The sequence below is a fragment of the Diplotaxodon limnothrissa genome, linkage group LG9 (genome assembly GCF_057381915.1).
Source record: "Diplotaxodon limnothrissa isolate DT_005_m linkage group LG9, D_limnothrissa_male_GT1.1, whole genome shotgun sequence".
NCBI classification, from domain to species: Eukaryota; Metazoa; Chordata; class Actinopteri; order Cichliformes; family Cichlidae; genus Diplotaxodon; species Diplotaxodon limnothrissa.
The window spans coordinates 18,027,223-18,041,310 of NC_140604.1; the positions used below are offsets into that span (position 1 = coordinate 18,027,223).

Genomic DNA, 14,088 nt, shown 5'->3' on the forward strand with positions numbered 1-14,088 from the left:
CACTAGGACTGTCAACCGCTGGTTGGGCAATATAGATTTTTCCCTAACAACCAGAGGTTGGCAGGGGGTCTCTAAGCCTGCATGACTGAGGCAGAAAACCAGGACAGTTTAGTTTAACAGCAGAACTTTTTACTGCTCACTGTTGCTTTGTCTGCTGTTGTGACCAACATACTGATACTAACAAATGCATAGTAAATATCAACACAATCTACACTTACTGTATGTAATGTAATTGGATCAAGACTTACTGTTGCTTTGTGGGACATGTGAGGAGTGCAGCAGGACTTAGTAACTGTCAAATAGGGTTACAAAGTTACAAAGTTGCATTATATATATATATAGTAATTATATATTAATCAAGCATACTATAAGCATACAGTGTGGTACATACCAAGCTTTTTAGGTACTGAATGTTAACAGCTTCACTAGTAACATTGATTCTAAAAGCATAAAATTGGCCTGAGAAAGCGATAAAGAAAAGGGATGGTTAGCATGTGGGTGAAGTTTCTGAGACGCCATAAAAATACTTATTAACTGAGAAGTTCTCTTCTCAGATAGCTTGCTTCATAGAAGCAACGTTCTGTTTTCCAAAAGCCTAAATATTTTCTTTAAATTTGAATAACAATGGTGCATTCACTCATCACATATTGCAGCAGCAGCCTGGATTCTAAAAATGTCAATGCAATATTGTGATTATTTTTCTTACGTGTAGAATTACAGAAAGCTGTGCAATCACAGAAGCGAGGCATTTCCCCTGAGGATCAGACAAACATGGTTACAGCAGCAAAACCCTTGATAAACAGGGGTGAATATAAAAAGCATCTGTGTTTGTGATACTCACTGCTACAAGAGTCTGTCTTCAATTTAGGAGCCGGGTTGGAGTTGGGCTCTAAGAGGAAGCTGTAGATTAAACATGTATAAGTTACAGGGTGTACAGACACACATCCAGTGGACATAAAAAAAAGTGTGTTGCTCACCATGTTAGTGGGGAGGATTTATTTAACTGACATATATCGTCAAGAGAAGATGTGGAATTGCATCTCACAAAACCGCCACTAGAGGGCTCTGCATCCTTACACAGATTTCGACCTGATGTGGAGAAAATCCAAAGAGAGTATTGGATCTGTCAATGTCTGATTTTGCATTTATTTTGGTTATTTAATATACTTTTTTCAAGAGAGAGCTGAAAATATCACACACGTACACAATGCAAATTTTCTATGACAGGCACAGATATTATCAGAAATCCTATTTACTGATATACCTGTTAGGTACACCTGTTCATCTGCTTGTTAACAACAAGATCTAAACAGCCAATAGCACGGCAGAAACCCAACAAAGTAAAGCACGTAGCCATGATCAAGACAACCTGCTGGAGTTCAATCTGAGCATCAGAATGGGGAAGAAAGTTTATTTAGGCCTCTGTGATGGGGCTAGATGGCTAGTGTGAGTATTTGAGAAATGACTAATCTAATGGGATTTTCACTCACAGATCATTTCAATTTGAAAAAAAGAAAAAAAGAAAACATCCATTGAGCCAGACTATTTCAAGCTGATAAGAAGGCAAGACCAATCGCAATGTCTTGGAACAGGAGATTCACATAGTTGCTGAGTGATGTTGTATGATGGCATCATGCCAATTTGGATCAAAATCTCTGAAGAATGTTTGCAGCACCTTGTTGAATCTGTGCTACAAAGAATTAAGGCCGTTCTGAGCCAAAAAGGGCTCCGACCAAGTGCTAGGTGTACCTATCAAAGTGGACACTGAGTGTAAAAATCTAAAGCAATCTCCAACTCCAAGCTGATGTTCAGCCCATTCCATTGCATTATATCAGAAACTAGTCAGTTCAGAGTTGTTATGAGGAACTCTAATCCAATCTTCTAATCCATCTCCTGTGGTTATAACAATTCTGTTAATCTTGATAAATATCGGTAAGTAAAGTTGAACAGGTATGCCTGAATAGATATGAAAACACAGAGATGAAGATAAATGTATATTTGGTGGGTGAGTGAACAGTGTGAGTCAAAAAGTCCAGTGACGATTAGTGGATTCTGAGAGGTCTGTCAGCCTACTCCTGTTTGCTGTAATATCACTGGTTAAGTTGACTGATTACAACAGGTCTAATATTTCCATGTGTACACTAAATTCAAAAATGAATGCAGGTTGCATGTTTGTAAAAAAAAACTTAGTTAGAAACTTGGAAAAAAATAGTTATATTATTGGGTGTGATTTTTAGGATGGTTCACATGATTCCATTTAATGAGTTAAATATTTGTTTTGATATGATTAATCATCTAGCTGATGATTCACAGCTAGAAGGTCCTGGACTTTAAGCCTTGAAACTGGAGCCTTTCTGTGTGGAATTTGCATGTGCAAATAGTTTAAATGGTGATTCTAAACTGGTCGTAGGTCTGAATGTGAGTGTGAATGTCTGTCACATGGCTAACATGTGACAGACATTCACACTCCACAGTGTACCACACCTCTCAACTTGTTAGGTGGGAAGCACTCCTTTACCATAATTCACTTTTCATTAGCTAGGTCTATTGCTGTATTTTCAGCCTCAAGTATTATCAAGCATAAATTTTACTTAAGTCACACAAGTATTAACAAGAGATCATCTCTTTAACGGGGAGAGAAAATTAGAGCACATATCTCAATGTGTCACCCCTTTGATTTGATACTATTTATTGATTTTCAGTAATGAACTTATACATATTAACTTAAGTCACCACCTGGATTTACCTAAGTAAATAGTGTAAGAGCATTTATTTTAAAATTTGTATTTTTTTAAACTTTTTCTTTTTTTTTTTGCTTGGCCGTATATTTTTAACTGGTTGTTCTCTTTGGCATGATACAACTTTGTAAGAAGACACTGGGCAAAGCATCTAAGATGAGCTTTTTATAATCCATCTTCAGGACACTGCGGTTTTCAACACAACAAAGCCACATCAGCAACATTATCAGGAGCTTTGTGCAAGTACTGAATAAGTGCAATCCGATACCCTGGGTACTGTGGTCCTCTTTTCCTTTTAAATCCACACTTTTCCTTGACACCATTATGTTTTCTATCAAGAAGATAGGAAGTCATATTTTGAACTATTTTACTGCAGTTGGGAACAGGGAAGGAAGCAGCACACAAGAAAGAGCAGTTGCCAAAGTAAAACGGGAAGATGGACAAAGAAGACCGGGAAACTAATTCACAGACAAAACAGAGTGAAGCAAATGCAAGGAAACAAGTGCTCACCCACTCTCTCCATCTCTCCTATGATTCTCGCTTGCATTGGTGCTCCAGCTTGCTGCAGTGCAGCGTCTCCAGCTTGTTGAAGTTCACACACTGAGACAGCATGGTTGAGCAGCAGCACCACATTGCAGGCAGTTTGGCTGGAAACAAAAGAGTTTCATGTGAGCGCGCACGATCTGTTGCACATGTAACAGCTGTACAAAGCAGCTCCTCATATCCTTTTTACCTTACATTCCTTTTTGCACTACAGGACACTTCAACTACCTGCAAAGAGAAAAAGGAGAGTTAAAGCCATGAGCCAGGCTTACAGGAGAAATTTGATTCTGTAAAGTATATAAGGTGTTGTCGTTTTCTGTACTGACCTGAAGTTGTCTGTCACCCTGACAGAAATTCAAAGAGCCTGTTTTTCTTTTTGCTGCATCAACACTGTCATTGTGACAACCCAATGCTTTTGACACCTGAGTGATAGATGGAGAGAGGGAAGCAGACAGATAGAGATGTTTGAGGGAGGTGATGGGAGTTTGACGTATAAAGTTTAAGGAAAGTAGCACGTTTTGTTAGTTTCTGCAGTCTTAGACGTCAGGATGAGAGCTATAAAGACCACTCAGGTTTAACTGTAAAAGCACTTTGTTCTTTTATATACATATTATGAAACCATAATGTATTTCAGTCAAATTATAGTTTTTAAATATAGGAATTTAAGCCATTAGAACAATTTGACACAAAGTTTCCATGATGTATAACGAAATATCCCATGGAAACTGTTTTTTGTTTTTTGATTGATCAGATTACAAGTGCCACAGTTATGTATAGTGGCTTCAGTAGGATACAATTTGGATATTGACTCATATGTTTACTGACGCATTCTAGATATGTTAAGCACATGGTCAAACTAAGGATACTGAATCATTTATAGTAGCTTTGTGTATTGGGACTCCTCTGGCTTGAAAGGACTATTTGTCAGCTCAGCCGTGGTAAACAGTGTGTTACTTCCTGGACAAAAACGTATGGGAAAAGAAAGACACAGCTCACTGCTATTCCCGGGATGTTGTTTTGTTCCAAGTGGGACACAACTCATACTCTCCTGGGCAACAAAACTTCAGAGCTGAGACTTTTATCTCTGAGCTGTCAGTGCATCAACACAGCACTATTAGACAGCCTTGCATGAGAATTCACTGAACAACCTTTGCTTACATGCTATTTCCTTGCAATGGACCTTAAAAATATGACTAGATTTGTGTCAAAATGATCAAGCATTAAAAGTGAACCAAAGACTTAATATAGCAGGATTGATTTATGATCCATGTTGAGAATTGTAATGGTTATGTACAAATTTATTCTTCAGTAATATATATTAATAACCATAACAATAATTTAAAAGGAAAGAAATGGTCAAAGGAAGCTGGGACTATGATACCGTATAGTATAATCTCAAGACAAAGCTGGAAGTGGACAGGAAGGGTTAAAGAATCATAACTGGACATTTTATATATTTAAATCAGGTAAGGTTGTTGCTTTTATGGGTAGAAACATAGTGGACAATATCTTGATCACATAACTTTGTTGTTTGGTAATGAGTTTCTTTCTGCAACACAAAGCTGAAGGAGAGGAGAAAAATGGTACAAAGCAAAAAGGGTTATTGGGAGGAAATGACTAGTCGAAATAACTGTGAATATATCTACAGTGTCTAATAATTTGCATATCTATTACTGCTGTTTCCATTACATTTTATTTGTTTTATCATTAGCTTTACTATGCAAAGACAGCTACCAGAGACAGCTAATAATCATGGTCTTTATGTAGAAAGGTCTATCTGACATAGGCTGAGAACTGCATATCAAGTGTCAGTAAGAATATTATGTAGGAAGTGTTCATTTAAGTTAGGAATGATGGGAAAGGAGAAGAGAAGACACTGAAGAAAGCAAAAAAAAGATTAAAGAACCACATTTATAACACAGAGGCAGCAGAATTTGTAAAAGGTCAAAGTAGTAATAAAGCAACAAATATTTGGCGTAAAAAAAATCGAAATTATTTTCAGGTGATTCACAGGGTTGGAATGCGCTGCTCCCACAAACTTACATTGTGCTTACAAGACTTGTTTGTAAAGCATGTGTCAATGACCGGGTGGTAACTGAAAGAAATATGAGAAACGTAACGAGATGGACAAGGGAAATTTGTCATTCTCACCAAATTTTGGACCTCTTCTTCAGTCTTGTTGCCCTCTACACTTATGGGCATCCAATAGTAAGCACCTGCAGAAAGCAATACATCTGTGAGGCCATGCAAATGCAAAAAGGAAATCGGAAAGGACAAGAAGTGAATATTTGCTTACTGTTATTGGAACAGAGTTGACGGACATCACAATGAACTAATCTGGTGGATCCTGAAAGAAAATGTCAACTTTACAAATTGTTTCTTCTCATTACTAACACAAACTGTAAACAGAATCTCCAGTTAAATAAAATGTCGAGTGACTGCATGTTAGCAAAGGCTAACCTGATGTGAATAATCCTCCAGGTGTGCTTTGGCTGGCTGCCGGAGTTGTGACTGAAGGTATGTGGGTGCTTGTTGAGATCTGAATAGCTGAACTGGTGTTCATGGGCAGGATTGAGTTCAGAGGCGAAGCTGTAGTGTCTGTGCGGAGAATGTGATTAGTAGTGACAGGCAAAACTGGTGCTGGGGCTGAAAGACTATTTGTTGAGAATTTGATGGAGGAAACTGAAATACAACAAATATTCAGGTGCCAACTTTTAATTTTTGTCCAGTAGAATACCCTCCATTCCATTATTTGGTCCCATTATCTAGTTGTTTGTGGCGGTTTAGCTTTTTGGGTGTTTTTAGACAGTATCTGTCATTTTTTTTAGGTTTTCTTGATAGCTTTGATACAGTTTTCATATCAGGAATGCATTTTCCCACCCACATTTGCACATGTTGATGCATTTGCTATCTAAATGTTACACCTCTGTAAACAGAACTACAGATCTCTGACTTACCTGGATACTCTCCATCATTGCATTAGCATTTGCAATGAAATCAAAGCAAACTTCTTTCTTTCTAATATGTAAGAAAGAGTAAGGCCGGTCACACGCTGTCAGTAGTAGTAGTGAAATTATGCGTCAACTGAGAGCAAATCTAAACACATGTTCTCAGTCTTGCATCAAGACAAGTGCATGTCATGGAACTGCTAATTACACACAAGCACATACTGTAATTATATGTGTGACTTCACTGTAGCAAAGAGTAGTTGGTGCTGCGTTCTATGTTTTATATATTTTACTGGAGTGGTTTGTGAAGAAGGATAGCAGCAAAAGTGAAAGGAAAGGTTTACAAGACAGTAGTGAGACCTCCTATGTTGTAGGGTTTGGAGACAGTGGTATAGCCGGAAAAACAGGAGACAGAGCTGGAGGTGGAGGCTGATGATTGGTTATGGCGACCCCTAAATAGAACAGCCGAATATAGAATAAGAAGATGAAGATAGTTTCGTGTGTCTGATATGACTTTTTTCAGTTTTAGCAGTCATACTGAGTAAACTGTGGAGTAAATCCTTCACATTTCTTTTTTGTCTCTGAATTCCAACATTTTTGTAGTTCTGGTATTCTTACCAAAGACAGCAAGGTTTTGGTAAAAGTTTAAAAGCTTTAGGTGTCTTAAAGACTTCACATGTTTTGATATATGCAAAAAAGTTTCAAGAATTGTTTTGGTGTCTTTTGCACATATGGGTCTGTGTTGGGAGAACTGTTTCCAGAAGTACATTAAGAGTTGAGAGAATGATGTTATTAGTGTGAGAACGGCATGAAAGTGATGACTCCAAAGAAGAACCTGCTTTTGATTTTCCCTCCCCTCTAAAGAACTATCACATGATGGTAAACTACCACATGCACTAATCTCTTGATTAGAGCAGGCGAGGAATTACAAGTCCCTCATCATCAGTGGCATATCAGTGGAGAGAGTGGACAGTTTCTGATACCTGAGTGTCTACATCACTCAGCACCTGTCATGGTCCTGCCACACGTTAAGAAAGACTGCCAGCTTCTCTTCTTCTTCAGAGGACTCAGGGACTTCCATCTGCCACTGAGGGTGCTCAAGAACTTTTACTCTTGCACCATCGAGGGCGTCCTGACGGGAAACATCTGCACCTGCTTTGGGAACAGCACCAAGCAGGAGATACGAGAGCTGCGAAGAGTGGTGCGCTCAGCCAAATGCATCATTCGATCAGAGCTTCCTGACCTGCTGTCCATCTACACCAAGCGGTGCAAGACCAAAGCCAGGAAGATTATGATGGAGCTCTCCCATCGCTTCTGCTCCCTTAAGGCCAAAAAAGAGAGAATGAGGAGGAGCTTCTTCCCCCAGGCTATTCTGGGACCTGAACCAGGCCTAGGACTAGACTCTCTCACACATATCACATCACCACACGCACTCTGGTTTTTCTTCTTGCACACTTCCTATAATTTATAACTTATAATTTCTTTTGACTAATAATCTCTTACGTAAACTGTTTTTTTCTCACATGTTTACTGTAAATTTCTAAGTTAAAGCTGTAAATTTTGTAGTAACCTGTAAATTTGTATATCTTACTGTAAACCTACTGTCATTTAATGGTCGGGCACTGCACAGCTACAAGCATTCCACCTCGTCATACTGTGTATGGTTGTGTGTGTGACAAATTGAATTTGATGACCCATCTGACTTCATTCCACCAATAATGCTTTTCTAGAATTTCAAAGACAGATTGGTGCTGCAGCAGCTATCGTTCAGCCTTCTCTGAAGGGTAGCTGGCCTCTTCCTTAGAGATAGAGATAGGGTGAGGAGTTCAGCCATCCATGAGGGGCTCAGAATATAGCTGCATTCTCCACATTGAAAGTACCCAGTTGTGGTGGTTCAGGCCTCTGACAATGATGCTGCATGGGTGAGGTGTTCTGAGCTTGTTCCACCGGGAGGACACCCCGGGGCAGACCCGGTGGAACATGCTGGGGGAGGTGGCTGGGGAGAGGGAGGTCTGGGTGCCTGATGTGATCACTCTCAGATTCTGCTCTGACATCCAGATAGTGAGGAATCTAGTGTAATAAATCTGGTGCACTCAGCCTTTTATTAACTGATGTGGCTAGTGCAGGGTCGGCACCAGAGAATATAAATTGGATGGCCAACCAAGTTTGACAGTTGGTTCTTGAGCCAAATTCAAATCACACGATGACAAATCAGATGACAGAGATGAGAGACATTAACTCTAGGTGCAGAAGACTGCCAATGACCTCACTACACATTTGGCCAGTTGACTGTGAGCTCACAACATCCTTAACATATTTCCATTTGTTTTCCAAGGGGTCATGCTTTAAAAGTAGCTGCACAAGCTATGAACTCTTTTTTAGTTTCAAAGAGACATGAGGGGTGCTTCCCATAGTCTGATCTGCATAGGCCCATCCACTCAGTGAGTGGCCTCCTCTCTGATGCCGGTTACAATGATTGCTGCAGAAGCACTACACTACTGGACTGCAAAAACTTAGCAGTTATATGGCTGATTATGTGGGTTTTTCCCAAATTGTATGACTTAATGTAACTTGTAGTTAAAGTATATTAGTAGAATTCAGCTGAGGGAGCACAGTAACTTGATTGGATAGCCCTGGACCTCCAAGGCCCGCCCACAGTGTCAAGTAGTAGTAGCAGTAGTAATAATGCTACAATGTGATGTGGGGCATTTTTTCTTGACAAACATTTGGCCCCTACCAACTGAATGTTGTTCAAATGCCACAGCCTACTTGAGTATAATGACTGACCAGGTCTATCTCTTTGTATTCATCCTATTAGGACCACAGCTCAAATGATCTCAAACTGTTTTGTTTTTTTTAAACATGACAGTGAGTTCACTGTACTCAAATGGCTTCTGTGGTTACTATTTCTCAAACCAGTAGAGCGCCTTGATTTGCTGATTGATTCTTATCATAGATGTGCCGCCAACAAATACACAGCAATTGTTATGCTATCATGTCAATATGGACTAAAATCTCTGAGGAATGTTTTCAGCACCTTGCTGAAAGTATGACACAAAGAGTTCAGGCAGTTCTGAAGGCAAATACACTAGCAAGGTGAACCTAATAATGTGGCTGGTGGGTGTATGTAGTAGTATAATAATTTGACCATATCTAACAGCAAATGATTAGCCCAGAAATCAAATTTCAGCCATCTTCTATGATTTCATGTTATTATGACAAACCTGTAATTTATACAAAAGACAGAAATCTTAACTCAAAATCCCACAAAATATCCTTTGATTTCTGTTGTTTTTTCTGATTTGCCTCCAATGTAACAAGACAAACTCACAAATCATTATTACTAGCTAAAATAATGGACAAAAATGAAATATCTTTATACAGATAGTGAAAAAAATATGCAAAGTAGTCATCAACAAGAAGTTTCTGTGGGTTGTTATTAGAGCATATTTTAGTACGTGTCTCAGGGTGATGCTTACCAGATGAAGGCAGCAGGGACCGGCCAGCTCCCAGTGTAGTTGCTGTAAATGTGAAGGAATTCTTTACATTTTTCTCTTTTGCATTGTAAAAGCAAGGTAGATTTCCTCTAGTCTCTTTCTTTGTTGTTTCTGCGCTATTGTGATACAGTTTTTGTTAAGGTACTCCTATCTCTTACACTGCAATAGCATTTCTGAAAAGCATATTTACACAAAAATAGGCCATCTGGTTATGTAAAAATAAAATAATATAATATTTTTTATGTTTTTAGGTGAGAATCCACATTTACACAGTCTTAAATGAACAATAGAAATATCCTCTAATGGACAAACACATATTTAGTCTTTTATATTCATACATTTAGAGAAATAAACACAGCATGCATACTGGTGTCTAAGTCACACTAGTCGCATGGATACACACCATTAGTAATGCTTCTGTAAGCATGAGCCCCACGTTTCAACCGTTTGTGGTCTACAAGACATAAAAACATGCAACACTCAACATTCAACATGCTTGGAGAACATGCACTGCAGTGGTATGGAAACAAGTGACAGGCATAAAGATAACAAAGACAAGTTTTGCATGCAATGTTATTGTTTTAAGCAAATGATATTGGAGAGCCATTCCTGTAGTTTTTGTTTTTGTTGAAAGTTAATTGTCTAAATGTTTGCTCTGCTTTTTTATGATTAAAAATTACTTTGAAAATGTAAAACAATGGAAAAGAAACCTTCCAATTTTCAATAATCACTTTTAGTTTTTGTATTTTTCTCAACTCTTTAAGGAAGACTTGAAAATTAATTTCTGGTGTAAAATCTCTCGTGTGACACCATTTTTCTAAATGAAAAAACTGAAAGCAAAGCTGTAACAACTTCTCTAATGAGGCAGGATCAGATAAATGCTTAATAACATGCTGTTTGGCTAACATTAAGGTCGTTTCTGTGACAGAAAAGACAGCCCTGCATTTTACTATGAACGCAGCCACTGTTAGTTTGGCAGTCCATTCATGATTAATATTAATACATCTACTCTAGAACAGTTGCGATCCGTGACAGGTTATTCTTTCATATCTGGCTCACCACACATAAGGCTGGGGTCTATTTGCCTTGCACTGGGACTGGTCACTCCCCAGTATTTGGCATTCCAGCCAATCACAGTGCCGTCCTCGCAGGGCCCATGAGCACCCAAGTCTGCCCACATGCGGAACAAGTACAGCTCCACATTTCCGAGATTAGGTCCTGGGGGTGGATCTCTGGGACGACAGCCCATCCATAGAGAGCCGTAGGAGGGGATGGCCTGAGCGATGACAGTCCTCTCTGCTATAATGTCCCCATCAACCTGGAACAATTAAAAAAGTTAGATGTTTCTATGTCTGTCTTTATTGTTTTTCCTCTTCTAGTTTTTGCTCACATTTGAAGGCAGGCAAACTAAAAAAAAAAAAAAAGACTAGATCAAATTTAGTCACATAACCATAACTAGACCGATTTTATCGATCTTTTTTCATTTATCCAATTCAGGGTCATGGGGGGGGGGGGGGGGGGGGGGCGTTGCCTATCCCAGCTGTCACTGGGCGAGAGGCAGAGTACACCCTGTAGAGGTTGCCAAAGTGTTGCCAGGCTAACAGAGAGACAGACAACCATTCATGCTCACATTCATGCCTATGGTCAATTTACTATCCTCATTAACCTAACCACATGCATATTCTGATGGACTACAAGTCTATCCATTCAAGAGACCTAAAGATCCTAAAGATGAAACTGAAGCACACTGAGGACTTCCACACTAGTGGCCAGCAAGCCACACAGTAGGTAAAATGTAAGGCAAAGCAGCACTGAGTTGCACTTTAAACTTAGACCAAGTAGATTGTCCACTAATATACATGGCTGGCTTGCCAAGTCAAGTCTTTATTTGGAAAAGAAATGCTATCAGAACTAGAAATGATGGCCAAAATGTAAATTTATAAGATCAAGTTGTAATAAAGTAATGTTATCCTTTAAATTGCTCTGACAAAGTTTAAAAAGAATTTTATATTTCACAGGCTTAACCTGCTATTTATGGTTTTATAAAACTATCACAGTGTATCTACAAAACAAAAGTACTGAGACAGCAAGGGATTGCAGTCATTAGCATTACCTGGCCTGCCTAAAATAACCAAGCTAATACATATTTCCCTTAGCAGTTCTTTGGAAACTATTTTCAGACAACTGTGAGGGCTAAACATAGACTCAGCAACTCAACTTCTTGCAAAACTGTAACTGTGTTTGTCTAAACAGTACCTGCCATTTTTGTTTTGTATTTTATTTCAAATTCCACTCATTATGTGCAGTGTCTTTGCAAGTTTCAGTTATGTAACAGTTTTTCTCTTTTTTTACAAACACTGTTTGTTTTGGGTTTGTGCTAACATGGGAAAATTGTTGTTTTGACTTTTGTGCTGCTTCTTATTGTAACTACTAAATAAATTACACACATATACATACAAATACATCAATTTGTAATAATATTGGGTGTTTTTACAATCTTGCATTGTTACTTTTTATGCAAGTAAAATATCTGAATGCTTTGTCAAACACTTTTCAGTGTTACCTTCAGACTAAAAGTGTTGCCCTTTATATCCCTCCTTAGACACACTCTGTGCCAATGCGTTGGGGACAGCTGGAGAGGAAATCGGTGTCGCACTCCTAGTAGCCATCCATATAGTGCTCTTTCATCTCCCTCCAGGCCTAACTCGGGCCTAGGTGCGAAGGCTGAGCGGTAAGAGAAGGCCACCCAAGCACCAGGGAGGACCACACGAATGTCCACACATATGGTCATCTCATAAAGGAGGGGCACAGCTGTCCTGTCCTGCAGGGTCCAGTGGTCTTTGCAACCATTTAATACTGCTTTAGTGTCTCCCAGGAAATTGCCAAGTGCTGCAAATGGGTAAAAGAAATCCAGACAAAAAGTTTTAATTGCACTTCGACACAGTGGAGACAGATAAAATCTCAGTGGTGGCTTAGAGCCAAATAAAATAGCACACTTAATTTGAAGTTAAGTCAGCAATATGTTGTCAATGGAGCTTGCAAAGAAAAGCGTCTGGACTTCTTTAAGTTACTTGAAGACGTTTCACCTCTCATCCGAGAAGCTTCTTCAGTTCTAAGGTCAAATGGTGGAGAGTCCCAGATATAAACCTAGTGGGAGTAACCCCCCACAGAGGGACAACCCCCCACAGGGGGTCCTTTTGTCCCTCTGTGGGGGGTTACTCCCACTAGGTTTATATCTGGGACTCTCCACCATTTGACCTTAGAACTGAAGAAGCTTCTCGGATGAGAGGTGAAACGTCTTCAAGTAACTTAAAGAAGTCCAGACGCTTTTCTTTGCAAGCTCCTTTGACTACGATGACCTGGATGACTGAGAACCTTCACAGACATATCAGCAATATGTTATGGTGTAAAATATTCCATTAAATAAAACTCAGTATTTCCTTCTTTTTTTTGTCTTTATGTGAGTAAGTCATTACCTGTAGGAGCAGCTCCCAGCAACACAAGCAAGATGGTGAGAAGAAAATAAGGTTTCCATCTCCACCTCCCCTCTAAGCAAAGGTCAAACATCCTCCTGGAAATATGAGGCAACACACTCCGCAGTCAGTTATTCATCCGTTTCTCTCTTTTCATTTTGTTTTGCAAATTTCTACATGTCAATCATGTTATTCAAAGTAAATTTTCAAACTTTTTTTAAACAAGAACAACTTGCGTGCCAGCTTCCTCTTACTGTACTTATGTAATACACCTCGTCTGTGTCTCTCTAAATGTAGATTCGTGTCAGTTTTTGTTTCAGTTGTGGGATTGCATTCAACTTCTCCTTTCCTCTCCTCGTCAACTGACACGATCTTGTATTATATGTGCCTTTGTGTGCACTGAAAGGTTGACAATGGGGCAAGGGTGGACACATAGAGATTGGGTTACACCTTACTACATTCATGCCTTTAAAAGAACCCAGTAGGTTATATTTGTGTGAGTCATTTTGTGGCTAAATTTCAGTTCATGCTTGTAAAATTTAGAAAGAGCACAATATAATATATATATATTCCGAGAGACACCCGGAATGGCTAACTGAAGGCCGGACGGTCCTGATCCCCAAGGACCCCAAGAAGGGACCGGTCCCCTCCAACTACCGACCAATAACCTGCCTCAGTACTACATGGAAGCTCCTGTCAGGCATCATATCGGCTAAGATGAACAGGCACATGGGTCAATACATGAGCGGGACACAGAAAGGAATTGGCAAGAATACCAGAGGCGCAAAACACCAGCTACTGGTAGACAGAACAATCAGCCGAGACTGCAAGACCAGACTGACCAACCTGTGCACTGCCTGGATTGATTACAAGAAGGCCTATGACTCAA

At 39.4% G+C, this 14,088-nt stretch overlaps 1 protein-coding gene across 1 annotated transcript; it reads right to left on the minus strand.

Annotated features, from left to right (window-relative positions):
- Positions 1-10,762: 10,762 nt before the first annotated feature.
- LOC146625402 (adhesion G protein-coupled receptor G4-like) lies at positions 10,763-13,293 on the minus strand. The gene is made up of 3 exons (XM_085362178.1): positions 13,203-13,293; positions 12,290-12,615; positions 10,763-11,044 (listed from the first exon to the last, which is right to left on the minus strand). The coding sequence occupies exons 1-3, from the start codon at positions 13,291-13,293 to the stop codon at positions 10,763-10,765; spliced, it is 699 nt and encodes a 232-aa protein (XP_085218304.1).
- Between the last annotated feature and the right edge of the window lie 795 nt (positions 13,294-14,088).

What these genes read in the sequence shown, in the direction of transcription:
- LOC146625402 (XM_085362178.1), bottom strand. Translation starts at nt 13,293, where the DNA reads ATGTTTGACCTTTGCTTAGAGGGGAGGTGGAGATGGAAACCTTATTTT. An exon ending in GCTGGGAGCTGCTCCTACAG is followed by an intron (nt 12,616 to 13,202) that starts GTAATGACTTAC and finishes ACCCATTTGCAG; the next exon opens with CACTTGGCAATTTCCTGGGA. An exon ending in GCAACACTTTTAGTCTGAAG is followed by an intron (nt 11,045 to 12,289) that starts GTAACACTGAAA and finishes TAATTGTTCCAG; the next exon opens with GTTGATGGGGACATTATAGC.